Genomic DNA, 26,674 nt, shown 5'->3' on the forward strand with positions numbered 1-26,674 from the left:
TTTTCAGAGCTCTGATAAACTGGTGGGTGCCAAGGCACAGTGTAGCCTGTTTACAGCTGGAGTGACTGGTAACTGTCTCCTGCAGGAATTGTGCTCCTCCTGCTCTGCTCTGTCCTTGTCAGAACAGGTTTCAGGCACTGTCAGTGTGTAAATGAGAAGAAATTTACTGTCACTTGACGGCAGTGATGCAGCAACTTAGCCTAAAATACTTGTTGCATCTGCATGGAGACAGATGTTTTATTTATTGTTTCTTACACTGCTTATTATCATGAATTTTGCTTCTCTGTTTTAGATGGTTTCATTTTTGTATGAATTCTCACTGCTGAATTTGTAGGATGAAACTTCTTTCCTGTCAGGGCTGCCTGTAGTTGTGTAAGTAAAATGAGAACAGAAACAGGAGGCTGTCACTCATGCTCTGTAGTTTGAAAACTTTGGGGTAGACTGTTTTAAGGTAACATTTCTGAGTCTAAACTGTCTGATTTATTCATAAAAGACTTCCAGTTTGCAATAGGAATTCCCTTAAGAAACAAACTGTACGTTCATGTAACAGCATATATAGACTTATTTTAAATGCAAGTGCTGCTGTGGTTTAAGGAAGAAAAACTTGTTTTAAAATTATTATTATTTTTTAAAGTAAGATCAGAAAAAGTACATGTTGGTAGTATTACATTACTCAAAACAGTGAAAGTTTGTGTGGTTTTGAACTGGATGGTGACATTGAGTCAAAGGTCCCAAAGCAAGATTGAATAGCTGTCCTTCCAAATGACTTGTAAGAGAACCAAAAATAAGATTATTTGTTTATTGTCATAATTTCCTTTGGCAATATAAGCATGTGCCCAGAGCAGTTAGAGATAATAATTAATTAAAGGGTCAGGCTTCAGAAGGCTTGGCCAAAACCCAGCTTTTTCTGCTGACTCTACTTTTTGGTGTTTTGTATCTTGACCAAGAACTTTTCAAGTCATTCCACATAAGAGTGAAAATCCTAAGAATTCTTCTAAGCTCTGAGAGGCATTGATTTGAATATTAAATATTGCCATGTCATGAAAATAACAGATTTCAGTAATTTAATAATTAGAAAATGGCACTAATCAGAGGTATCACTGTTCCAGCAGAATAATTCTCATGCAGTGCTGAGCAATTACAGGAAAGTATTTTCCATTGCTGCAGAAGGTGGAGCAAATGGATTGGATTTGGACCTGAATGAAATTTATTGATTCAGAGTTAATACATGTAGTTTATCTGTTCACTTTGGACCAGCATTATTATTTCTGATTCATACCAGGCAAATCTTCATTTTTTAAAGCAAAAAGAAAAAAAATCCCAGAAGTTAAAGTTGCAGGTTGCTGGAATAGTGTCTTGTCCAGAATTAAAAGTTAGAAATAGGATAGATGAAAATAGCAAATCCTGTTGTTGAAGTTTCAACATGTGCTTAAATCACAATCTTCCATGTATTGAATTAATTTTAATTATCTGGTTCTTGGTGCATCTGTCTTCGAAGTGAGCTCCAAGGGCTGAAGATCAACTTTCATGTAAACCTAATGCAGAAATGTATTAGTTTTTTAGATTTTGAATTTAGCCAAACTGTTCAAACAAGAAAAGGTTCTTTCTTTCACACTTAATATTTACTTGGCTTTTTAATTTTATTGCCAGTTTGCTTGCATAGTTAGTTGAGGAGATCACAAGTGAGTCACTGTTTCTATCCAAAGGAGGTTATATGCAGCTGACTTTGAAACTGGTGCTTTGGTGCCATGTTTGTGTGGTTTTGTTAATTTAGATTTTTAATTTATTTTATTTGTGTGAAGCAAATACAATTAGTGTGAAACAGTTTAGCTGGGAATTGGGAGAATTCCTTACACAGGGAGCCTGTTTTAGTGTGAGCAGCAAATGAATCAAGTTTGTTATTTGCAGCAATACCAAAGGATGGTAAGTGAGCACTGTGAAGGGGAAGAGGAATTTTTTTTTGTCCCAGTGGCATCGTGCAGGGTTCCACTGCTCATTGTTCTGAGACTAATTAATCAGTAAGGGTGTCTAATTAAAAAGATGACTGTTCACCAGCTGCCACAGCAGGCTGGTTAATGGACTGGAACATTAGAGTATTTCTGTAGGAAATATTTGTGTTCAGAATGCTGCATCTGTTTGTCCTGGTTGAAAATGGGGGAGTTTAGGCCTCCATGGCAAGGAATAAGTTGTTTGTTTTTGTGGGTTTTTTTTTGTTTGGTTTGGTTTGGTGGGTTTTTGAGGGGTTTTTTTTGGTGTGTGTTTTTTTTTGTTTTGTTTTGTTTTTTGTTTTTTTGGGGGTTTTTTTGGTGTGTTTTTTTTTGTTTGTTTGTTTGTTTGTTTGTTTGTTCAATTTTTATTTTATCTCCTTGCTAATTGGGAGTTGTCTCCCATGACTTTTAAAGGAAAGAGATCTCAAGGATGGCATAACAGTGTGCTAAGCAATTATAAAAATCCTATTACATAAGGATCAATCATCATTATAATAAAAATGTGATTTTTTTAGTTGACTGATAAGAGAAAGAGCTAATACCTGGTACTTTGGTTTTTGAATGAAGCATTTGGGAATTAGGCAAAATAATTCTGAAGGAACTGATCACTTTTCCTGGATTTTCTGTTTCTTTTAAATTCAGTATGTATAGGCAGTTTCTTAGGTTTTACTTTCCCCCACCTTTTCTTAAAGGGGGAGGTTAGGATGACTGTTACTTAACTCTTCTCTTAAACTGAGATAGTTCATTCCATGGCAAGTAGATTCTTGATATTTTTATAATGTAATGTGGTTTGTAGAGACAAATCAGCTCATGCTGATTGGAGTGGTGTGAAGCTTCACTTTTGGTGTAAGCTCATCTGTTGGTGCTGACAGTTACAGCAATACTTTGAATTATTTTAGTTGTGCTGCAACACTGTGGGACAATAAAGTATATATGAACTGAAAATACTTACTAGAAATCAGTGAAAAATTATTGTCTCTGAAGAGTAGAAGTTGATAAAATTTTAATTCTTTAAATAGCTTCATTTAAATTCAGACTTCAGATAAAAGGTTTAGTTTATGATAAATGTACCAGTGTACCTAGTTCCACAGCAAATGTTAATATTACTCTTACAAACTCAGGAATAAAATGTCCCTAAGGTGAATGTAATTTGCCAAGTTTTGATTCATTTAGCACTCATCTGGAGAAAGTCTTTCAATTTTGTGTGCACAAAAGGGAAAATCTTATGCTCAGTCTTCATCTGCCAAGGAATTCATCAGTTTAATGACAGGTCCCTTCAGGAAATAAAGGAAGAGCATCAATTAGTAATTTTTATTATTACGTTATCTAAATTTTAATGTTTATGTATGATACTTGAGGTAGAAAATATCACCAATAGTGTTTTATTTTCAGGGCTGCATAAAGTTATAAAATATTCTGCTGCATTAAGAATTTCTCTGCAGTTTCTTTTCCATGCATAATCACATATGAGAACCCTGAAATAACAGAGTACAATTCCTGGCTCCTGAGGTGATGTATAACCTCTGTGCCCTAAAAGTCACATCAATTGACACATTTATTCTGAAGGGTGGAGCAGAACTGAGATTTGCATGTGCCCTCTGTGTTCTGTTTTGTCTGTGTGAATTTAGGATCCATTATCTGCAAAGCAGGGGAGCAGAGTTGCCCCTCATTTCCAACAGTGATAAAACCAAGGATGTATCAGTGTTCTGGCCTGAATAGGTTTAAATGATGGTTCCTGGAAGAATTGATATTACACCAGATAGTGTCAGAAGCTCAGGATATATGAATATTGATGCAGATAACAAGTGGTTTTTAAGTAGGATGCAATTGGGATGTGTTATTGCTGTTCCCTCAGAGTGTGGTAAGAGCTGCTAGGACTTGGCACCTCAGAGCTCATTTGAAAATCCCTGATATTCCTTCCTAGATAAAACATAAATAGGTATCCCAGTTGAATTTGAACATTGGTTTGTTAGTCAGTGTTCAGTTTTCCTGTAATGCTGAAAGAGCAGCTGTAGTAGAGACACTTTAAACCATGGTTTTCTACACCCCTGAGTAAAACTGGGTTGTTTTAGAAGTTCCCTGAAGGGTGTGTTGTCTTTATGGAATTGTGTGTGTTTGATCTTACCTGAAGAAGAAGGTTGTGTCTGTGACCACTGCAGGAGCTGGGATTGCTGAGGGATAATTGTGTTTGATCAATCATCTTGCTCTTGGTATCCTCTTTCCTCTCAAACCCACTGCTTCCTAACTGGCCTCTGCTTTCAAATAAAGGTTGCATAACTGGCATTCAGGAGGCTGCAGCACTCCAGAGCTGGAGCTTTAGAAATCTTAAATACCTTCATTGAAGAGAGCAAACCACCTTTTCCTGACTATTAGTTGCAGATTTCAGTATGTTAATGTTTGATGCTGTAAAAATTAAAAGAGTGCTCTAAATGCTTAAAGAGGAACATTAAGAATCCAGACATTTGGCTTGAAGTCTCTTAAAATGCCTTTGTTAACACCAGTACTGGTGGTCAACACTTAATTAAAGCATTTTTTTACTAGAGCTGTGGACAGCAGTTCAGAACAATTGGAATAGTAACAAACCCAGCAAGGCTTGTGCTGCATGTGTAGGATATTAAAATGTACAGAAGGGATGAATACATCACTTAAATCCAAACTGGAATTTGATGTAGAAGTGAATTCTGAACCTTTTGCTACGTTACTTTATGTATGACTTCTTCATGCTAAAACCTCAAATGGCAGATTATTTGTGTGTTCTGTAGGATATTCTTCTAAGGCCCTGAGCTAGTATTAAGGTAGATTTTACAGGAATCACTTCAAAAGAAATTAGAAACCAGTAGATCTTTACAGTCTGCATCCATTAAGGAATTTTTCCCTTTGCAGTGATGAGTATGGCCATACAAATTAAGAGTCGTATCAGCAAGCAAATTTGCAGCTGCTGAGGTAAACTAACTAGAAAGAGATTGATTGCAGTCTGCTATTGCATATACTCTTTCTAACAATCTTTTATGTAAGTTTTTGTGGACATAGACAAATATTTTGGCAGCTAGGAATGTTTTTTTCTTGCCGAGGGTTTTCATCAGTTGCTTTTTAAACTGACAGCCAAATGCTGATGATGTGGAGCGTCACATATTTTAATCATATCCTGCATATGACAGAGCTGTCTTCAGATGGGTGGTTTGTCTTCAAAGCAATCCACTTCCAAAATACAGCCTTTTATTTGCCTCAGTAGTACAAGATAGAGCCTGCATTAAAACTAAATAGTCATTAATGGGAATTACAGTTTCAGACAGCGTGCTTGCCAAAAGAGATTTCTTTTACTGCATGTTCCATCTCTTTTTTATACCCTTACCTGGCATTTGCAGGGCTAGTCACAGTCATTGTGGATTTTTTTCTTGGAAAATTTCCTTCTCCCCATTTCTCTCAGTGAGATTCACAGCTCAGGTGTCAGGGTGAGATGGGAGCAGGCTCTGAGGCTGGGCAGGATGGATGGGGGAGCCTTGGGTTGGTTAATGTAACACTGCAGTCTGATGCCACTTTTTGGTATCTGTATGGCAGAGGAATTGGAAGTCCCTTTTGGAACCTTTGGAACCCTTTCTTTCATGCGTTTGCAAATGTAATTCCAGAAAACTCTTTTTGGTCTTTATTGTCACTTGTCTAGCATTTCCTTTTCCTTTCTGCGAAGACTCTCTAATTCTTCTTTAACGGAAATTCATAATAAATACATATCAGGGATAAAATCCACCCACAAATGCTAGAATGAGTATTCTTTGGTGATGCTTTTATATTTGCATGTATGTGTGTTGAATGCAGAATAGCTGCCCCTGATAGAACAAGAATACTGATGCTGAATGCCAGCAGTGGATTTACACAGCTGGCAGTCAAGGAGTAATATTTGGATGTCTGCTCATTTTTTTTTTAACTCAAACCCGTATATTTCAGGCAGCCATGCACTTGATTAAGTTTAGGCTATTACACAATGAGGAAGCTAATTTCATAGAAAGCTCAGAGCAGCAGTTGCTGGTTGTCTTTTGAGGACTGTCTGCTGTGTCTGGTTGATTCAGCAAGAAGCCTTGGAAACAGGCAGCCAGATCCTTTAGCCCGAGCAGAGACATCCTTCTGAAATTTGGATTTAAAGTCTTGATATTGCCATGTCTAAGACTTATCCTTACTCCTGAAAATGTCTGTAGAGTGAGTGTTGTACATGGAGTTTCCTTTGCAGAAGCTGTTGCCTTGGTCATAGATCCATTAGGTAAGATATTTACGTACATAATTTGCATTTCTAGAAAGGCTGGCTTCACATGATGCTTGAGAGGGGGTGAGTTAACTGTGTCTCCAACCTCAAGGACTAATACTGGGGCTGGGAAGGAAAACTACAGTTTTGAATTTTCAGTGTTAGCCTTGCTGCACAGCCCTGTCTATTATCTGAATTTCCAGTGTACATCTGATTTTTTGCTGCAATAAGGAATTAATATGATTCTTCTTCGTTAAGTGCAAGTGAGGAGTCTGACTTTGAGCTCTGTTTTTGGCCACACTAGTTGTGCTCCCTGAAAGCTCTTGTGGATTGTAGTGAGAGACTTCTCATGTGGTTCAGAAAAGAGTTATGAGTACTGCTAGTAGCAACCTTAATTTTCAGTGCAGTGAAGCCAAAATGAAAGGCACCTGCTGTGTTAAAATACCAGCTTCCACTGGGATCCCAGCACATGCTACATACATGGTTTAAGTGCAAACATTTCCAGTCCAAATTACTGTTTCTAGTCATCATTTCCTGAAGTATCTGTTAAATACTTTGCTTATTATTAATTAAGGCTTGTCTCAGTATGGCTTTTGGAATGTTTCACAGGGCACACAGTTCTGTTAATTTTAAACAGAAGTAGCACTTTTGACAATCTGAGAAATATTGAATAGGAGAAGAGTTCTCTGTTGTGAAAGTGCTTGTATAATTAGGAGTCCTGTAATGATCATCAAGGACCTATCAGAAATTTAAAGGTATTACCATGTTGTAGTCATAGGCATCTTTATAATTCCATACATATAAAGAGACAAAACTCTGCTGCTTCAGACAAATAAATTTTGGTACTTCCTAACTTTTCAGTATTTAATTTAAAATCATTAAGTCACCTTTATCATGGAATCCCAGAACGGTTTGGGTTGAAAAGGACTTTAAATCTCACCTTCAGGCCATGGGCAGGGACACCTTCCACTGTCCCAGGTTGCTCCAAGCCCCATCCAGCCTGGCCTTGGCCATTTCCAGAGATGAGGCAGCCGCAGCTTCCCTGGGCATCCTGATACATTTTATGGCTCTAGGTAACGTCACCAGCACATCAGAGAAGTGCTAAAAGGTGTTTGTTTCTTCCTCCTGACTGTGAGAACTTGCAATGTGTAATTTTCTACTCACCTTGAGATGCTCCCTTGCATTCCTTAGAGTTCTCTTGAATTGTATTAATTGGGATCTCTGAAGCAGAATCCCCCTCAAAAAACCCAACCTCTATTTGGCTCTGAAGCTCTTTCTGTAAATTGAGTCATAGATGTTACATTTTAAGCCAGCAGAATGTTGATTATTCTACTTTTGACTGCCTTTAAAATTCTAGTTGCCATAACAACTTTATTTCTTTATTTTTAGCACATCAGTTGCCATAACAATAAAATATAGCTTTTTGAATGTAACATTTTTCTCTTACTTTTTTTTTTGCTTTGTTTTGTAAAGAACCTTCTTTGGGGGTGAAAGGAAATGTACTTAAGCTCATCCCCTGTGAGCACTTGGGTTAGAACATTATTTGAAATATAAGGCTTTTTTAAATCTAGCCTTATTCCGTTTCTATGGCATTTTTTCTGACTACTGAGTATTTTTATAACTTACACAAAAAAATGAATGCAAATCACTTGTGTAAAACCTTTCCTTTGTACAAAAATGCTGTCTCTCATTCTTATTTCTTTTAGTTGGTGTATTAGAAAACCTTAACTGTTAAGAGGGTAATTTCTAATATCTTTATTTCAACATATGGAATGGCTATAAAGTCACTGAGTTAGAGGCATTCAGCATGTTGATATTCCATGTTTGGGGCAGTTTGAAGTGATAGATCTTTAAAATATATGAACAAAGAGATTGACTCCAGCTTCAAGCCATAATCTTGACCAGAGAGGAGAGGTTTATGTGTGAACTTAATATTGGCGAAAGAAGTTGGCCTTGAATGTGATCTATAGACTTGAGTTTTCCATTCCCTGATAGTGTCCTTTTCAAAAGGATTTGTAGATATCAGTGTTGCCTTTATATTTAACCTCCTCTTAGTTCTGATCAAGTATATATTTGATTTCATTTAATTTAAGAGATGGCAGATAATATCAGGTTTGGTATTTCTTCTAGAATAAATGATTTCTCAGCTCATATAACATTTTACATGTGCCAATTTCTGGCTATAAATATAAATGTCCTCATTATCTAATAAGACAAAAATTGCTAGTTATTGGAAGTTGAATGTGTTTAGATGTCATTAATCTTGAAAAATATTTATCAGATGTATGATGACTTTATGAATTTTAATTAGCTAATTTTTAACTCAGGGTTGTGGCGGGGGGAAAGTCAGTAATTCTTGCTTTCAGTGGCATTTTCCTAACACCTCTCATTTCTGAGTTCCATGTCTGAGTTACCAAGGAATGTACTTCCCCTGTTACTGGCAACATTTTCCCTGTAGATCACTCTCAGTAGAAAGCTACTCCGTGTCCTTTCTCATCTATGGATATTGATGCAAGTGTGTATGGATCCATGCTGGAGGAGAACAGAAGTGATACCTCTTCAGCACTTCCAGCTGGGAGGAAGATTTGGTCTAAATGAAGCTGAGCTTAAAATCCATAAAAAGAAATTGTGCCACCCTACAGGTTATAAATAGTTACTGTGCCATATCCTTTCCATGTTTCTCTTTCCTATTTCTTCACAATGTAGTGGAGTAGTAATCCCGAGTAACACTTAGTTTAAAATAGCCCTGAAAATCCACTATTCACTTTGATTATTTTTAGGGGTTTTTCTGTTCTCAAGAAGAAGTGGAATTGGATTTACTAGATTTGGGGTTGCTCCCACCTGCTCCCCAGTAGAGCCTGCAGTAAAACAAAGAGCAGCAGCTCTTCAGTTCTGAACTGATTCTGCCCATCCCAACAGCTGGAGCTGTGACTTTCATTACCCAGATGATCCTGATTGCTCAATGATTTTCTGAGCCACCTCTGGTATCCTTGAAGAAAGAAATCTATTAAAGGAAAAGTTTAGGGTGGAATGTGTCAATTCTGTAATCAACTAAAGCACCTGGTTGGCGTGACCAGGCAGGTGTTTGCAGCCAGCCCGTCTGGCTTAGACTCGGTGCTGTGGGAGGATGTTCTGTGATGGTTTAACCCAGGCCACATCCATGGAGAGTCGATTTCAGTCTGTTCCTGCTGTGTCCATGAGTTTGTCACATAAGAGATGGCAGTTCACTGAGAACTACTAGAAGAGAGTACTTAGAATAAATACTAAGAAGAAAGAAATAGACTGAAGTGGAACTATTCTGTGGTACATCCAAACTTTGGATTTTGAAAGACAGGGTTATGTGGGTTTGATCCTCGTGCTCTTAGTCGTTGCTTTTGCATGGGCCTTACAAGTTGGCTGCCTAATTAAGGCTGCAATAAATTATTCATCAGTTGAACTCATTAAATCAAAACTGCTTGCCTTTTAAAAGGTCATGCTGTAGTTTAAGAATACTGTTTGGCTTGCAGTGTGTGAAAAATTGAAGCAGGCGATCACAATGTTTGGGATTTTTTTTTTTAAATAGCTTTAAAATTTCTTATTCTGGCTCTGCTGAAATGGAATTACTGCTAATACTGACTGAGCTTATGCTCCTGCCAGGCCAGCTGGAATCCTTTTCAGCATACGCTTTCTTGGTGCCTGCTTGAAATATGCTTTTAGAATACCAACATCTATGGAATGTAATTCCTGACTTGACACAGACAAAAGTATTATTAAAAGTACAACTATGTCAAAATATGCCCCTAGAAAGTTTGAGTGAATGCAGTTCTAAAATATCTCATGTATTATTTTGAAATATGAAAAATGATTCCCACAGGAAAGGAAAGAGCAATGCTACCTGCACTGTGCAGACTATTCTCTGTATGTCAGTATTTCTTTATTTACAGTTCTCTTAATTGCTTTTGTCCTGTGATTTAATATTTTAACTGTCTCTTGAAAGATGGGAGCATTGGAAGATAGTAAGTTGGTGTTGTTTTATCAGTATCCTTTTCTTTTTTAAACTGCTGCTAGTGTAAGAGCAGGTGGTTTAGTGTGAGTGGCACATGCATGAAACTGAGGGCACATGTTTAGTTTTTTGTTTTTCATGCCATCCTAAGAAGTTTTTCTGGTGCTTCTTATCATGTATGATGAGTCAGTAAATACCATCCTTCTGTAGCTTATGTGCTGTTTAAAGCAAAAGCTCTTTGGTTCCTGAAAAATGTTAATTATCACCATTCAGTTGGCTGCACAGCATTTCCCTGAAGTAATTTCACTTCTTGATTGATAGTTTATTGCACAGAGTTTTACTTCTATTGATTCAGGGCACAGGAGTTTGGTGGTACTTGTCATCTGGACTGAGCTTGTAAAGTGGGTTCAATTTGTTGTAGGGCCATCAATATCATCTTAAGGGAAGCTCCTCCTTAAGGAAAATGTTCTTTTATATGAAATTCAGAAAAATACTTGCTTTGTATGCATCTTTGGGTGGCATCCCTTCCCATGGTGGGGAGGATTGGAACAAAATGATCTTTTTAAAATCCCTTCTAACCCAAACCATTCTGTGATGTTATGAAATATAATCCATGAGATCACAGGCAGTAATATTTAATGGGAGATTGTAGCCATTTACTCCAAAAACTTGCTTAATATTTATGAAATACATGAATAATACTAGGAGTAATTTGAAAGCTTCAACCTTCAGAAGCATTCAGTGTAATTGTTGCTTAACAGCATGAAAAGACTGCATGATAAACTTGCAAATGTGAATGCCCATCTCTCTCTACTGATCCACATTAAAAAAATGATTTGCCCATTTCTTTTTGTTCTGCATCACAGCATCCTAATTACCCAACACTTACATGATGCTGGCTAATATTTGCATCATTAGCAGCAGTGCTGGGAGAGGACTGAGCTGTGAGTGCAGCAGAGTAGCAGGCTGAACCTGAGCCTGCTGCAGGAGCAGTAGTAAAAGGCAAAGGGATCATTAACTCCCTTCACCATCTCCTGATCTTTTGGAAGGCTGCTGTCCCCTTCCAGTCTCCTGAACTGCCCCCAGCCCTGACTCCAAACATACCAGCCTCTTCCTTCCCCATCTTACAGAACCTACTCTGCTGCTGCCACCAAATCCAGTTTGCCCCAGTGCAGAAAAGGCCTGTGCTGGCTTTTTTCCTGTACCCAAGAGGTGAGAGCTCCACAGGAGCATCTGCATTTCAGAACTGCAGCTGTGTTCTTGGTGTCTCTTGGTCTTTGTTGCAGCACAGGGTATGTGGGCCATATAGCACTCTAAAATGATTTATGGCATCCTTTAGGATCACAGGGGGGAGGGAGGAGGAAAGGAAGTGGTCTCTGATTGCAGAACTGAAAAATAAGACTAGCAGGTGGAGAAATGGTTTCAAAGTTTCTACAATATCCTGTTTCCTTCAGAATTGACCTTTCTGGGTTTTTACCACTGGCATAAGTGGGTTTAGTCTTGATGATGATGACAAACCCCAGGAAGAAAAATTTTGAGATGATGGTGGGAGTCCCAGGGAGAGTGGTCAGACATTGGAACTGTGGGCAGGCTGTGAAAACTCTGTCCTTGGAGATGTTCACAGCTCAGCTGAATGTTGAACCCAGCACAACGTGGCTTAAATTTGGTGTTGGATCTGACTTTGAACTTTGGCCCTCCCTTTGGAGCAAGGTCAGATGGTATCCACAGGGTATAAGGGCTTTGAGAAGTCTAAGCTTGTTTGGAGAAAAATAAAAATAAAGAGTTTATTTTTATATATATAGACACTTCTTATATCTCATCATATGCCTGCACTCAGGTCAAAATCCCCGTGTGTTGTGTGTGAGCGCGAGCGCTCGGGCAGGTTTTAAATAGACAGCTGGAGTGGGTGGATTTGGGGAAGAGGCTTTATATTCCAAATAACAAATAGAACAGACTTCTGCCTTAAATACAGCACTCATATGACTTCATAGAGCAACTTCAAACACCAGTATGATGTAGAAAACCCTACACATACGCACAATTTTTAAGGCAGCAAATTATTTTCTTTCCTCCTCTGGTACTTTAAGCTGCACTACAGCTGCAAGCTTTATAGAATAGAATTATTCTGGAAGCATTAAAAACAAAACCAGAGTGTCCATAACATACGTGGACAAGTAAATGCCAGAGGTAGTTAAGTTAAAAATAAAGCAAACGGAAAGAAATGGCTTTGTCCTTTAGGCTTAGGAGAAAGTATATAAAAGAAAAAATTTAAAAAAATTTAAAAAAATTAAAAAAAAAAAAAAAAAAAAAAAAAAAGCTGTAAAACAATGAAAATAAGGAGTTGGGCCGAAAAAATAGAAGCTGATGAGCTGGTATGTTTATCAACACTGTCATTCAGGTCTGCATCTAAATAAATAACTACTGTGTTCCTCATCCTGCACTCTCAGCTGCAGCTTCTTGCTCTCATCAGTGCCTTTCAGAAAGATTTTACAGAAATTATTGTTGCCCATTTAATCCAGCTGACCATCCAAAAATTTAACAAGGGAAGACTTCAAACTAAAAATGAGTGTGATTGAGATGCTGCTTTGTGCACTGCAGGGATTGCTTCTATCAGTCCTGTTTCCTTACAACAAAGGATTTAGCAAATAAATATTGCTATTCCTTTCCAAATAGAATGACTAATAGATTGTTTTCTTCCTTGGAGCTTCTAAATCTCCTTCCATATGGACATTTTCTGTCTGAGAAGCTTTCTGGTTTCCTTTCAGGGTCACACATCAGCACTGCTTTCACAGCCTTGCTTTGCATATACAAAGCTCATGCTCCTACCACATCCCCTCTGTTTTCAGCAGGATCAGATGGTGTGAGCCTTCTGTTTTGTGTAGCGACCTGTGTTGTTTCTAGCTGATGTCATTCATAAAGAAGGTGTGGAATTGCTCCTTCCATTCAGCTAGAAGGGTGCTCAGTCCACCAGCTGGGTGTAACCAGCTATGGGAACTTGTGCAGCTTGTAGGATGCTGCCTTGAGGCCAGTAAGACAATCCTTCCAATAGAACTTTTCTCTTTCTCACTTCCTTCTCTTAAAATGCAAATTTAAAAAAATCCTGAAGCAGGTTTTGTTTAAAACTGTGCCAGAGGCCCAAATATGCCTCTAATTTCCAAATAAAGAAACATTTCTGATGGAGCTTTTAAGGTGTCGCCTGTGATACAACATTCTGATATTGGTACATTTTGTAAACTTCCCTCTGTAACTGCATCATTTCATCAGGACTAGCTGATTTCTGCTTAATTTTCATGTGCCTCTAAATATACTGTACTTTATAAATGTCCTGTATAAATGTAAATGTACTGTAAAACAACACAATTTAGTGCTGTCAGCATGGTGCAGTTTATAGTGAGTGCCTGAGGTGATAAAGCCACTGGCAGCTCACAGCATGACTGGTTTTTTGGTAGTGAAGGAAGGCTGCTCCTATGCTCAAAGAAGTCAAACTTCCCTGCTTTTGAAGCACTTTGTCCCTTTAGCTAAAATTTCTTTAGAGAGCACATTTTACCTGCATCTAGAACCAACCAGCAGAGGTTGCCATTGATTTTCCTGCTCAGCAGAGCCTGGGTTTCTGTAGCAGACCTGGATCCTGTGGCTGCCAGGAGTGCTTGTTCTCAGGGCTGAGCACTCTGGGCACACACAGCAGGCACCAGCTGGGGCTGACCTGACAGCAAGGTGACTCAATGGTTACTGTGACATTTGGAAGCTTTAGTAGTTACCAGTCGTTAAATCTGTGTGGAGCAGGATGTCCTGAGCACGTAGTTCCTGTGCTCTGCTTTGTCAGGCTGTGCCTTTGCTTAGCTCATGCCCCTGTGTACCTTTGAGGCTCCCTAATGTCCATTTTGAAGTGTTTTGGCCCTTTCCATTCCTGGTGCCAACCACGATCTGTCCCAGGGAGAAGTGCTGGTCACTGCCATGCCTGTGCAAGTGTTTGTCCTCCTCCTCCGCCCCCACAGGAGGAGTGGGAAAAGGAGGAATAAAAATTACTCTTTATTGTTCTGTCCTGGTATGGATAACTGGGGCTTAAAGCTGTGCTCAGGGTCTAAATTTAGTCATTAAGTCTGTTGTTGCAGCCATTTACCATTCTGAGGTATTGGAGATAGTTTAATTTTTTCTTAAATCCTCTGATAGAAGACTTTGGAATGCCCTTACTGCAAACCACTCTCACACTGCTGCAGTTTGTGCTGCCTCACATTGCTACAGACTTGTCATTCAGACTTGGACATTTGCTCCAGGCTATACTCGAAATACAAGATGTTAACTCAGGAGCAGCTTATTAAAATTTTGCCTTTGGTTTGCCACGGAACTGGAAGGACTTAAATCACTGTAGTTCCTAATGACTTGGTTGGTTAAAGCCTCCAAGACACGTCTTGTGCTGATCCAAAGCCCAAAATGCTGTTCTGTGCTTGGTGTTTTGGTATCTAAATTTGCTGTTTCAGTGTCTAAGGATGTATGGAGTGTCTGTGTAAGATAACTGTGATGGTTGTACTTCTGTGGCTGGGTTTATTTTTAGGAAGCATGAAGTAAACAAAAGTTCTGAGTACTTAATCAGGGAATAGCTGCATCTGTTTGCAGGAGTAGAGAGCTGAGTTAATTGGTTCAGTTTGGAAAATGATGTGTTACAAGTATTTGTATGTAAACTGATGCTGAAGCTATTGGGGTACTGCTAATACTGGTACAGCATAAAAAATGGGTACAGGTGAGGTTTGTAACATACATGAGTTAAGTTTGGAAGTAATCAATTTGGGGATGTAATTAAAAAGGGGGCTGTAATTTTGTCTTTTAAGGAAGACTAGAGAATTTGTGTGGAACTCTAGCAGATACTTTACCAAGCTAAACCTCGGCAGGTGATAATTAAAAGGTGCGTGCCCTTTAATTAATTAATACCGTGTGGGATGGTTTTAGTGAACAGTTGAGTGGGGTGACGCCGCTGGTTGATCAGGCTGTGTCTGCACTGTGCACGCACCTGTCTCACGGAGGGATGTGTTGGATCCCGGGGCTCCCTCCGCTGCCGGTGCCGGTGCCAGGGCGGCGCCATTGGCTGTGCCGGGAGCGCTCCAGCCCCGGGCTGCGGCGGGAGCAGCAGCAGCAGCAGCAGGAGGAGAGGAGGAGGAGGAGCGGGCTCAGGTGCAGGCAATCAGCACACGGGAGGGAGGGAGGCAGCGGCAGCCGCTCCAGCCGCACCGCGCTGACAGGACTCCCTGACAAGTATTGGACATAGCGGCTGGTGAGGATGCCTGTAGGTGAGAAAGCTTCTCTATTGCTTTAGCAGGGAATTGGAGGAAGGAGTGATTTTTGTACGTGCTCTGTGGCTTATAGACAAAGGGAGCGAATAGGCGGAAATGTTCGGGGATGTTATAAAATCTGAAAGGACTTTCTGTACAGCGTGGCGATGCACGACAGGAAATTAACTCCAAAAAGAATGCTTTCTCTCAAAGTGCTGCGACAGAATTGAACATTTGGCTTTCCTAGTATCTGAAATTCCTCCTGAAGACACGGCAAGGACTATCAGAAACATCAGAGTGATCCTGATACTTTTAAAGAGACTTAAAGCAAATGCCAGCTGAATGACCTTGGAGATAATTTTATGTGGATTCATTAATTTTCACTGCTAGTCTCCTAGTCTCAGGAACTTTAGGATTAATGATGGTTTTAACGTTTTAGGGGCCTTTGAAAAAACAAGATTGTATACGTTTAATTACCTGCCTAATGATTCCTGAACTAATCAAGCATTTACTTAAAACTGAACACAGAAGATGCTTTCTTCTAATGTTTTCTCTCCATAGCTGTGAATAAAATGAACAAGGTAATGTCCTGCAAATAGAAGAACAATTTTTAAAAGCAACTATTTATTATGCAGATCACCTAATAAATATAGAAACATTAAACCCCTGAGAAGATGAAGCTGAGCAACAGAATAATGGAGTAGTAAACAATGGCAGCTTTTCTAGTCAAATCAGCATTTCATTAGCTTCCCAGCAGAATGCAGATGGAAGTTTCTTCTGAGCTCGTTGTGTGGGGGTTTGTGAAATGATTCAGTTGTTGCTACAGAGGTGAGCAATATCATGGATATACCTATAACTCCTAGGTACTGATCCACTGTAGTAGGGATGGCAGAGTTTCTAAAGGTGATTCTTTTAAATTGCCATTGCTGAAATTAAATTCAAGAGGATTTATTTTGTCTGTGGGGACACTGAATTATGATTCTGGCATTCGTAATTGTAATGGACTATAACTGTTTAAAGGAACTGTAAATATTGACATGAGTCTCCAAAATATATTTTTAAATTATTTTCAGTTTTAAATGAATAGACACAATCTTCCTCATTGTATGTGAGATGTATGTTTTCTTTCTTGGGAGCCAGAGGACAAATCTGCCTCATCCCCCACCTGTCTCCCCCTAAATAAAATTCATTATTCATACCCAATTAGTGGTGAGTCTATTGCAATTAACTTTGACAAAAATGTTTTCCTTACCTTTCCAATGAATAGCATGGATAAGATGGAATACCATCTTCTGAATCGAACAAGAAAAGACAGCATTAGAGGATGAACTTTTTCTTTTAATCTCCAATCAGTCTGTGATTTAACCTAAGACATAAAGATTATCTCCGGTAGCTGCTGGTCCAGGAAACCTGAGCTGTACTGAGGTTCCTCCTTCCCTTCCTCTCCCTCTCCCCTGTATATACCAAAGTAAACGACTTTCTCAGGAAAATAAGTCAGAGATTTCCCTCCCCTCCTTCCCTGGGAAATGAACGTGTCTCTTTTGTCAGTTTTTATTTCTGTTTGTTTTAGAAGTGCCTTTTGTTTGCTAAAGATGAGTCAAGAGCACTGGAGGAGCTGATCAGTGGCCTTTCTCTTTCTGGCTTTTGTTTTTCTTTTCTTTCTTTCTCTCTCTGTTTCTTTCTTTCGTTCTTTCCTTAAAGCCAAGGTGTGCCAGAGGTGATGCACTGATGCTGAGGAGGCATCAACAGCCATGGGACTCTTATCCTCTCCCATGTAAGCACTGGCAGTGTCTGCAGAGAGAGACCGTGAGAGGCTGAAGCAGAGTTTAGCTGCTGTTCAGCAGGTCACCTGCCCACTAAGGCTCAGATTGCACTGCTCCCTAAGCACAAAACATGAACCAGTCCCGATGGATTGAATGGAGGACTCTCAATATGAGCAGTAGTGTTATGAACATATCTGAGCACCTCTCCTGCCCTCTTGGATTTGGTCACTACAATGCAGTTGACATCTGTATCCTTGAGACGGTCGTTATTGTCTTGCTAACATTTTTAATTATTGCGGGTAACTTAACTGTGATATTTGTTTTCCACTGTGCTCCGCTCCTGCATCATTACACCACCAGCTATTTTATTCAGACCATGGCCTATGCTGATCTTTTTGTTGGAGTCAGCTGCTTGGTTCCTACTTTGTCACTGCTCCACTACTCAACAGGTGTCCACGAGTCCTTGACTTGTCAAGTTTTCGGATACATCATCTCTGTGCTCAAAAGCGTCTCTATGGCATGTCTGGCTTGCATCAGTGTGGATCGCTATCTGGCTATAACCAAGCCTCTCTCCTATAACCAACTGGTCACACCTTGTCGCTTGAGACTCTGCATCAGCCTGATCTGGATATACTCTTGCCTGATCTTCTTGCCTTCTTTCTTTGGTTGGGGAAAACCCGGTTACCACGGAGATATTTTTGAATGGTGTGCTACCTCCTGGCTAACTAATGCCTACTTCACTGGCTTTATCGTGTGCTTACTCTATGCTCCTGCTGCCTTTGTCATATGTTTCACCTATTTCCACATCTTTAAAATCTGCCGGCAGCACACCAAAGAGATCAGTGACCGCAGGGCTCGGTTTCCCAACCAGGAGGGGGACGGTGCCGGGGAGAGCGGGCACAGCCCCGAGCGCCGCTACGCCATGGTTCTGTTCCGGATCACCAGCGTCTTCTACGTGCTCTGGCTCCCTTATATCATTTACTTCCTGCTGGAGAGCTCCAGGGTGCTGGAAAACCCAGCTCTCTCCTTCCTAACTACGTGGCTTGCTATAAGCAATAGTTTCTGCAACTGTGTGATATATAGCCTCTCCAACAGCGTTTTCAGGCTGGGACTGCGGAGACTGTCAGAGACAATATGTTCATCTTGTGTGTGTTCAACGGACAGGGATGTACGGGACCCTAAGCCAAGGAAACGGGCTAATTCCTGCTCCATTTAAAGAAAACCGGTGCATGTAATCAAATGCTGAGTTTTGATAGTGTTTGTGGTATCTGGCAAGTTGCCAGAGAGAAATGTTTACTTGAACAGCTTGTCGCGGTGTTAGAGTGGATTTAAAAGGGATCCTGGAAAAGGTGAAGGCAGTAAGAAGGGTCACTGAACTCTGGTGAAATTGTCGGGAGAACAGTTCAACAGAGATGATGAAGAAAGTCAGAAATAAAAATCTTCCAAAGGGCATGAAGCAACTAGCATATCAGAGGAGGTTCCTCCTAAAACAAGTTAGTTAGTTAGTTACTACCTTCCATTTTCCCCTGGTAGACAAGTTGTCTTTGTGTCAGAATGTACTGTAGCCCTCAGAATTTTAATACATTTAAGAGGAAGCAATCAACACCAACAGTATGCATCTATGCGTAAATTATATACTTGAGGACAGTAGTAGATACTGCAGGTAATAATCAGCTCTATCTTTGCTCACGTCCTGCAATTTTCAGTTGTACAAGAAATCTGCAGTGCATAAACCACACCCTGGCAATGACACTTTGTGATAACCTGGCACCTTTGATTACAACTTCCACAGAAGCTCTCCCTCTCATTTCCCCTTCTTATTTTCATGCTTTCCCCTTTTTATTCCATTGTGTGCAGGTGGGTGAGTTTGGGGGCCCCTGTGAGGTAACCTGAGTTCCAAACCATTCTTTCTGCAGGAAGCAGTTGCCTCCCCTGGCTGGCTGCAGCTGCCCATGTACCATGATTTCTCCAGTGGTTCACTCTCTTGACCCAGTTCAATCAGCGCATGGTGTCCATGTAGTGTCCTTTAGGGTGTACTGAAGCTTTTCCTTACTGGTTCCACAGATGCTCCTAATGCAGATATGATAATGGCACACAGCAGTGTGCAGCACTACTTAGAAAATCAAAACTGACTCTTTTCTTTAGGAAATCTAAAGAGCTTACTGTTGTAGCTGTCAGTCTGTTGTGTGAACCTCACTTGCACATACTGTGGTTTTTTTTAAGAGAAAACGAAATTGTGGTCTGTGCCTAATGTTTTCATACCACGTGGAGTAGGTCGATGCTACAAGATAAAAAAATTTACACTTGCTTTAAGAGAAATACTTCTGTGCAGCTCTTTGTTAGACACGTGTTCTCAGAGGAGGTGAACAAGATAGTTTAGTGCTAAATACAGGCCAAGAGCTTTGGTGTGTCCTTTTGTACTGAACTGACTTTCAGGTCCACTGATGAAATCTTTTTGATTTTGCAAAGGCACACATTAGGTTTGTGTAATAAATTGCCAGGGGTTCAGATGCATGCCAGTCGATACAATATTTAAATTACAACTTTGAACCAAATGTAATTTTCTTAGATGGTTATTGGCTTTTAAAAAAGGCCCAGTTATTGATTATTGGTGCCTTTTACCACTGCACTATTATTCCTTCTTTCACCAAAATGCATATGTAAAGATTGTGCCTATTACTTTTTGTAATGAAAGCTGACCACGTGTGCACACTTGTGGTTTGACTCTTTGTTCTGTTGAGGTGGTTCTGAACCCCTGTACATTTTTTTAAACCTGTAAGAAAGTTGAAACAACGGAATAAAGTAGTATTATGTCAATCAAACTCAGCCTTGGCGTTAGTTCCCTGATGTTACACTCTGTTCCCCGGGAAAGTCCTTTTGGGTTAGGACTCGAGTGAACAATTCCAAATCCAAATTTCAAAGCTGTTTACTTGATGTCTGAAATGTTGGTATTCTGATTTCTGACATTGCACATCTTCAAAGTACATTCAGACATGACTTGAAACATTCCTTGAGCTGAGCTGAGCTGTTGCTGACCCCCAGGTCTCACAGATATTAGGGAAAAATGAGTAATGTCTTTCACCTGGATCTCGTCGCGCTCCATGGCTATGGGAATGTATTTGCTGCCTTCTTTTGATGAGTTCATGTTTATTTCAGGAGGCTCTTTTGGCTCACTGCTGCTCTGTATGGTTGTGTAACCTCAACTCTTCCTACAAACATGACTTGGATTCATTTAGTTTTGTCATTCTTTTGTCTTTTTTTTTTCCTGCTTAGTAGGCCCTCAGCAAGCAAGACTTAGACAGGGAGCAATGAAATATCTTATTTCTCACAATTCACGGGGCTGGTTTCATACCAGCAAAGTCATTTTATATCTGTGCTCCAGAGCTGATCACTTAGAGCTTCTGATTTTCATTGGCATTTCTGGTGACATGTTTGTATTGGATCTTCTGGAATTCAAGAAAAGTTCTAGCAAGTGCTTGAAGTGGCACTGCCTTTTACTGAACCCGGGCTGTGGGCAGCAGATGTTTGTTGTGACTGCGCTACTGTAACTCCAGATGTGTCAAACACCAGCGCAAACTCACTTGGCTCAGTTGTGCCTTAGTAAAACCCTGTTTGTGTGCCCTCAGCAAGTGCAGTTGATGGACAGCAGCTTCAGGTTTATTGCCTGAAAATGGTGGGTCAGAGGTGGGGCTTGGCCTCGGGGCTGCACCACAGTTTGCTCACCCTGAGGGGCACAGTTAGCAATAATGTTCCTCTTTGCCATCCTGTTTAGTGTGTGCATTGGTTGGGTGGAACTAGAGGTTTCCTTTTTCCTCAGGCTGTTCTTGGAGGGAGAGAATATAAGAGAAATCCAATACCCTGGAACCAGCTTGTAGGTTCCAAGGTCCTTCAGCCCCTTTTTAAAGTTTTTTGGTTTGTTGAACACTGGCTTCATGTTGTTGGTGCAGGAACACTAATTTGCTTACCTGGACTCTGAATTTCAGCTGCTGTAAAAGTCACATTTCACCCTATTCTCTATAAGTCTCCTGGAATCTGTCAAATTAAACATCCTCAGCAGATTGAAGTATTGCTTTTCTTCTTTCTGTGTCCCAGGTGACAGGATTTGACCTGGTCAGTAACATGAATATTTAAATTTACTATGTGTGTTTCATTTTGTGGAAGTGTTTTCTAAACTCATTTAAAATCTTTATTTGAGGGACATTTTGTTACTGTTTACTAATGCTGTCTGAGGATTCCAGCTGGTGCTAAATTCTCTTCCAGAATTAGAAGGCTGGGCATTTTAATGGGTTTAAAAAGCCACAGAAATTCCAGTCACCCAATCTGTCACTTTTGATTTTTATTCTGTCATTATATAAAGCTGCATGTTCTTGTATGAAAACCTGATTAAACAATGATACTTTGGAAGCTGGCTCCCACTTTAATGTGCCTGAAGATCTGTATGATTTATGAAATACCTGGTAAATAGGAGATCAGGCACTGACTAAAGAAGTTGATGTGAAAAAATCATCATTGATAATGCAGCTAATAAAAAAGGAAATAGATGTAAAATACTGAAAGAGGAAATGAAGCTATGAGCCTGCTAGATAAGTAAACAAATATATATATATATATATATATATATATATATATATATATATATATATATACACATAAAACACCTCTATGCAGATAGATTATGTTGTGCTGTTACATTTCTCTGGAATACTTATGCTTGCAGCATACCAGGGGCAATGTCAAGGTCGATTGCTTTACCATTTTTGGAACCTCATGTCTGCAGCCTAATGAAAAGTCCAAAAACCTGTGTAATGGCAGCAAAAGAACTACCAGAAAAGTATTCTTTTCTTCCCCAAATTTTGTGTGCTTCCTTATTTTCTGGCTGAGTAAATTTCTTCTTTAAATACTGTTCTTTAACAGGAAAGGGAACTATGGCAATGAAAACCACATTGCTATCTTTTAAGGTTTACTTATTGTCTTATAGTAAGATTTTTTTTTCCAGTTTCTGCTTAAGAATCCATTTTGTAATTGCACTCAGTAAAGCATGAGATACTGTGCAAGTTTTATTTTCGTGCAGTCTTTGTCCTTCCTCTGTTAAAAAGTTGGGAAGTTTCTTTATTGAGCTGCCTTTCACAGGTAGTTTAGTAAAACCTTTTAAAAATAGTGGTTTTATTGGTTTTATGATTAATTTTCATTCATTAGTGTTTGTCACTGAAATATCCTTGAGTGCACTTAGTTTTTACACTCAACAAAAGCAGTAAAATGTAGTTTTAAATTAACTTAGCAGTCAATATTAGCAATCGAGATTTAATGATGAGTTATTTCAATAACCACTTCATGTCAACGTGGAGCTGTTTTATCTTTCCATATTACAGTTGTAGCTAAACACATAAATACATAAATCTTTATTTGTTTAAAGTAGGTGTTGGAATGGTGGGGTTCTGTGTCTGTGAGCCCAAGCCCTGCTGTTCCCTTCAGCAGCTTTCCAGCTCCCTTGCAGCACCAGGCTCCTGGGGCTGTGTGCCAGGGAGCAGCACCAGAGGTCCAGCAGGATGGAGTTGCTGTCGGGGAGAAATGTCACTGAAGGTGGCAGTGGCCTCCCCAGCCATCCACCAGCACAAGCTGATTTGCAGATCTTCCAGTTTTATTGTCCCTGTCACCAAAAGGAGAAACTTAAGCCTTCTCTGCTCCCTGTTCTCTCTGGCTCTTTTTTTTTATGGATAGAATGGTGCATCTTTCTACTGAAGAACTAGATTTGATTGTTTCCTTGGGATTTTTTCACTGAAAGTTTTCATGTGTGTCATTTGCGTGGCCAAACCAAACCCTGCTTTGTTAACTAGGTGCCAATTAATTTCAGACCTTTCCAGAAAGGGCAGCATCACGGGGGTAGTGTTTTCCTGTCATTTGCAGTGTTGCCTGAAACATTGCTTCAAGATAGCACTTTCCAAAGATTACATGGTTTTTGCTAAACCAAATACAGAGTTCAGGCTAAGCTAATTTCCTCCTCCCATTTTACATAGACATATAATTTTATTCTATGTACTGAATTTGTACATAGATGTCAGCATTTTAACCAAAGCCTGTGCCATTATTGTTGATGGGATGAAAGCAATCTAGGAGCGCATTTAAGAGCAGCTTCCTACACATGGATTTTTCTAGTCATTCTGTAAAGAAATTGCTCCTTTCCCCACCTGATATTAGGACAATCCCCTGAGATCCGTGAGCTGTAAGTGCTAAAGGAGTGGGATGCGAATGGAGAAGAAACTGTTAATGGCTCCATGCCCCAACACAGCCCTGAGGAAATCCTGAAAACCCTCAATTTTACACACATGATTTCTTTGGGCTCCTCCTTTGTGCAGGTACTATGGAAGGTAGGATGAAAATAAGGTGCTTTCAGCTGCACTGATGAGTGGCTGGGAAAAGTAATTTCAGGCAGTAAAATGTTTGGGACTTTATCCCAGTCTGACACTGTCTGCTGCCAGACTTAACCCTCTGGAGCAGACTGTGACAGCAGGGCTGCAGGCTTTCATTTTAACCACCCTGAGACTCCGTCTGGACAACAGAAAGGTGACTGGGAGCAAAAGGAAACTTTCCTAAGTGCAGTGATTACCAGGGAGAAAAGAGTTCCTTTTTTCCTGTGAGATGCTCATCCCTGCCTCAAAGCTCACAATCTGAAATGTACAGCTGGCAGTGTTAGAAAAAGAGACAAGGTTTTGAGAGGGTGAAGCTCAGAGCTGTCAGTGTTGTCATCTGAGGGCACTCCTGCAACTTGACAGCATTGTTCTTTGTTTCCTTTAAATGAAATGTCTTTCTTCTTCCATTCTGTATGTTATTTCAATAAGCACAAATTCTTCTCATCATGGTAAAAGTCCATTATATGAGATATTTAAGTGAGGGACAGGGTATAACAGACAAGTATAACAGAGGGCCCTAAGTTACTTGTGAAAACATGTACTACTTCAAATTTCATACACTTTGGGCAGGAATGTCTTCAAATACCTGTCCTAGGTGAGGGTTTCCAGTCCTTTATCATCTCTCCTGTGCTGTTTATGCTTGTGCAGGTATTATGGAAAAGTCCTTCTTAGGGAGCAACTAAATTTGGAATTCTAAATGATGTTTTCTGTGGTAGAGTAGATTTGTTCTGCCTTCAGAAGGGCACTGACTGAACCTCCTCATATCTGGGTTGTTTGGGGTCGTTGGCAGCTCTGCACAAACCCATTTTTGGGTACTGGTGTGTGGGGCTGGAGCATGTGCCTGTCCTCTGCTCAAACTCTTACTCATGAAGTGAATCCTCTACAGATGGGGTGAGAGACAGCTGAAGGCAACAATGCCTTAAACTGCCTCAGCAAGACTTTTCCAGGGCTGTGGTTATCAGGGTTTTTAACGGTAAGGAGATTGGCTGTAATTAAAAAAATGAGAGAGCTATATGCTGTGAGTAATGAATTAGGTCAAGAGCAGAATAGTCTGGTTTGCATCTGTGCCCTCAACACGCCAAAACTGTCATCTTCATATGAGAATTTTATTATAATCAGGTAGATTTTTAGGCACTGTAGTTTTTATGGGGAGTTTCAGTGCAACTGTATGTACATAGGGATTGTAAATAGTGGCAAGATTTCTGTGGAAGTTTTTCCTGCATTTCAGGGGCTTTGGGGACCACATTGTGGCTCAAGTTGGATAAGTTCCAAGTATGCGCTGAAATTACCAAAGCCAAGACAGCAAACACGGGCTGTAAATGGAAGATGTTTATCCAAAACTCCTGTCTCTGTAATACTGGATATTTGATACTGTCCAGGCAATTATCTCATGTTGGCTTATGAAGATGCCTTACAGAAAAGAAAGAAAGAAATCTAACAGATATAAGCAGAACTACGTGCTGTCATAATGAAATTATGTTCAAGATTTCTGATATTTTAACTCAGGACTCACATATTTTCTGTGATCTCTTACTTTGGGAGCTCCAATTAATTATTTTCATTTTCTGGCTCTGCTTTACTTGATCTCTGGCTTTTGAGGTTTTGAAGTGCAATTTTAAATTGGAACTTTCAATCTAGTTTTGCTGGTTTGCAGCTGTGTTCTTCACTTGACTCATGTAAAAGCTTTTATGGAGTATTGGAAAGGTCGTGTCCTTGAAGGGAACTTCAGTCTGAAATGTACTCAGGCTGCATTTCCTTGTATCTGAGAGAAATACTGCAGTACCTCGTTCACCAGATTTCAGGTGTCTTGGCAGGAGCATCAGTGACAGATAACAAGTTCTCCAGCATCCTCTGCTGGGCTGAAACATTTACCTCTAATGTTGTTTGTAAGTGTTGCTAAAAAAACCCTCTATTTTGGTGATGAATCAGTATTTTGGATGGGGTTTATGGAGATAATTCATCTGTCTGTTGTATTTCCTCTGATTCTGGTGGTGGAACAAGAAAGTTATTGTTTAAATGCTGCTGGAAGTTCTGTCCACTTTCTGCCCTTTTTTTGGGAAAAGTGTCTCTCCTATGGTTGGTCATTGATATAACTGGATTTCAGTGATCATCTTATTTTATGAAATTCGTTGCATTAGTAATGCCTGTAATATGAAAATAAAAATCATAACCAAGTGCTCTTGTAATAATGGTATTGATTTAGTTTAAAAATAAATTATACCAAGATGAAAATGCTTTAAATTGATATAAAGACATTTGAAATGTGTTGTATGTGAAGAGGAATAGCTGCTGATAATTTGTTTTGGGAAAGATTTGGATTTCCAGGGGCAGATGAAATTCAAGAGATGAAATGTAAATATTAATTCTGAAGAAAAGCAGGTCTTGCTTTTCATACAATAATAAAATGAATTGAATCTGCTTTCTGTCAGGGAGTTTGGGATTTCTGTACATCACCTTAAAGAGATGGTAATTTAAGGAGCCATGGCTTACCAAAAAGTGTTGAGATATTAGTAATTATAAAAATAAGGAGAAGATTAGGAGAAATCATCTCTAACATCACCCTGATGTGATGACCTTGAATCCCAGCTGTAACTAGTCAGTCCATGGTAGTTACACAGGAGGAATTCTGAGCAATGGCAAAGGGACTCCTTTTCTCTAGGGGAGAGTTAAAGTCTCTAGGATTTTCCAACTTAGAAAAGAGAATTAAGGTACAGGGGAGTTTGAGAAATCTGTGAGGTTGGGATTGTCCTGAGGCAGAACTGGATATGATTATTCACTGTTTCTGTTCCAGAAAAAAACTCAAAAAACAACAACAAAGTCGCACTATGAAAACAAACCGTGTGTATAGTGAATCATGGGATGCATTGACCAAAGACTTTCTGTCTGGTAAAAGCTGAAATGGGTTAAAAAATTTCAGAGATTTTAAGGAGGAGTGTGTCTCTGTATGTGTGTGTAAGGTGGCAGTGAGGGAAGTGTCACTATCATCAACTGTCTCCATCTTTTCTTGCTACAGAAGCAAAATACCTTCTGGAAAAG

The 26,674-nt window shown here is 39.6% G+C and overlaps 2 protein-coding genes across 7 annotated transcripts in view; both read left to right on the plus strand.

The window, feature by feature from the left end:
• Window positions 1-26,674, plus strand: part of RABGAP1L (RAB GTPase activating protein 1 like) — a 228,283-nt gene that overhangs the window by 62,365 nt on the left and 139,244 nt on the right. The window lies entirely within an intron of this gene.
• Window positions 17,362-18,447, plus strand: GPR52 (G protein-coupled receptor 52; the record flags this gene model as incomplete). The annotated part of the gene is made up of 1 exon (XM_083867897.1): window positions 17,362-18,447. One exon carries the CDS (start codon window positions 17,362-17,364, stop codon window positions 18,445-18,447), a length of 1,086 nt encoding a protein of 361 aa, XP_083724023.1.

The sequence above is a fragment of the Zosterops lateralis genome (assembly GCF_965231275.1).
Source record: "Zosterops lateralis genome assembly, chromosome: 9".
Lineage (NCBI taxonomy): Eukaryota > Metazoa > Chordata > Aves > Passeriformes > Zosteropidae > Zosterops > Zosterops lateralis.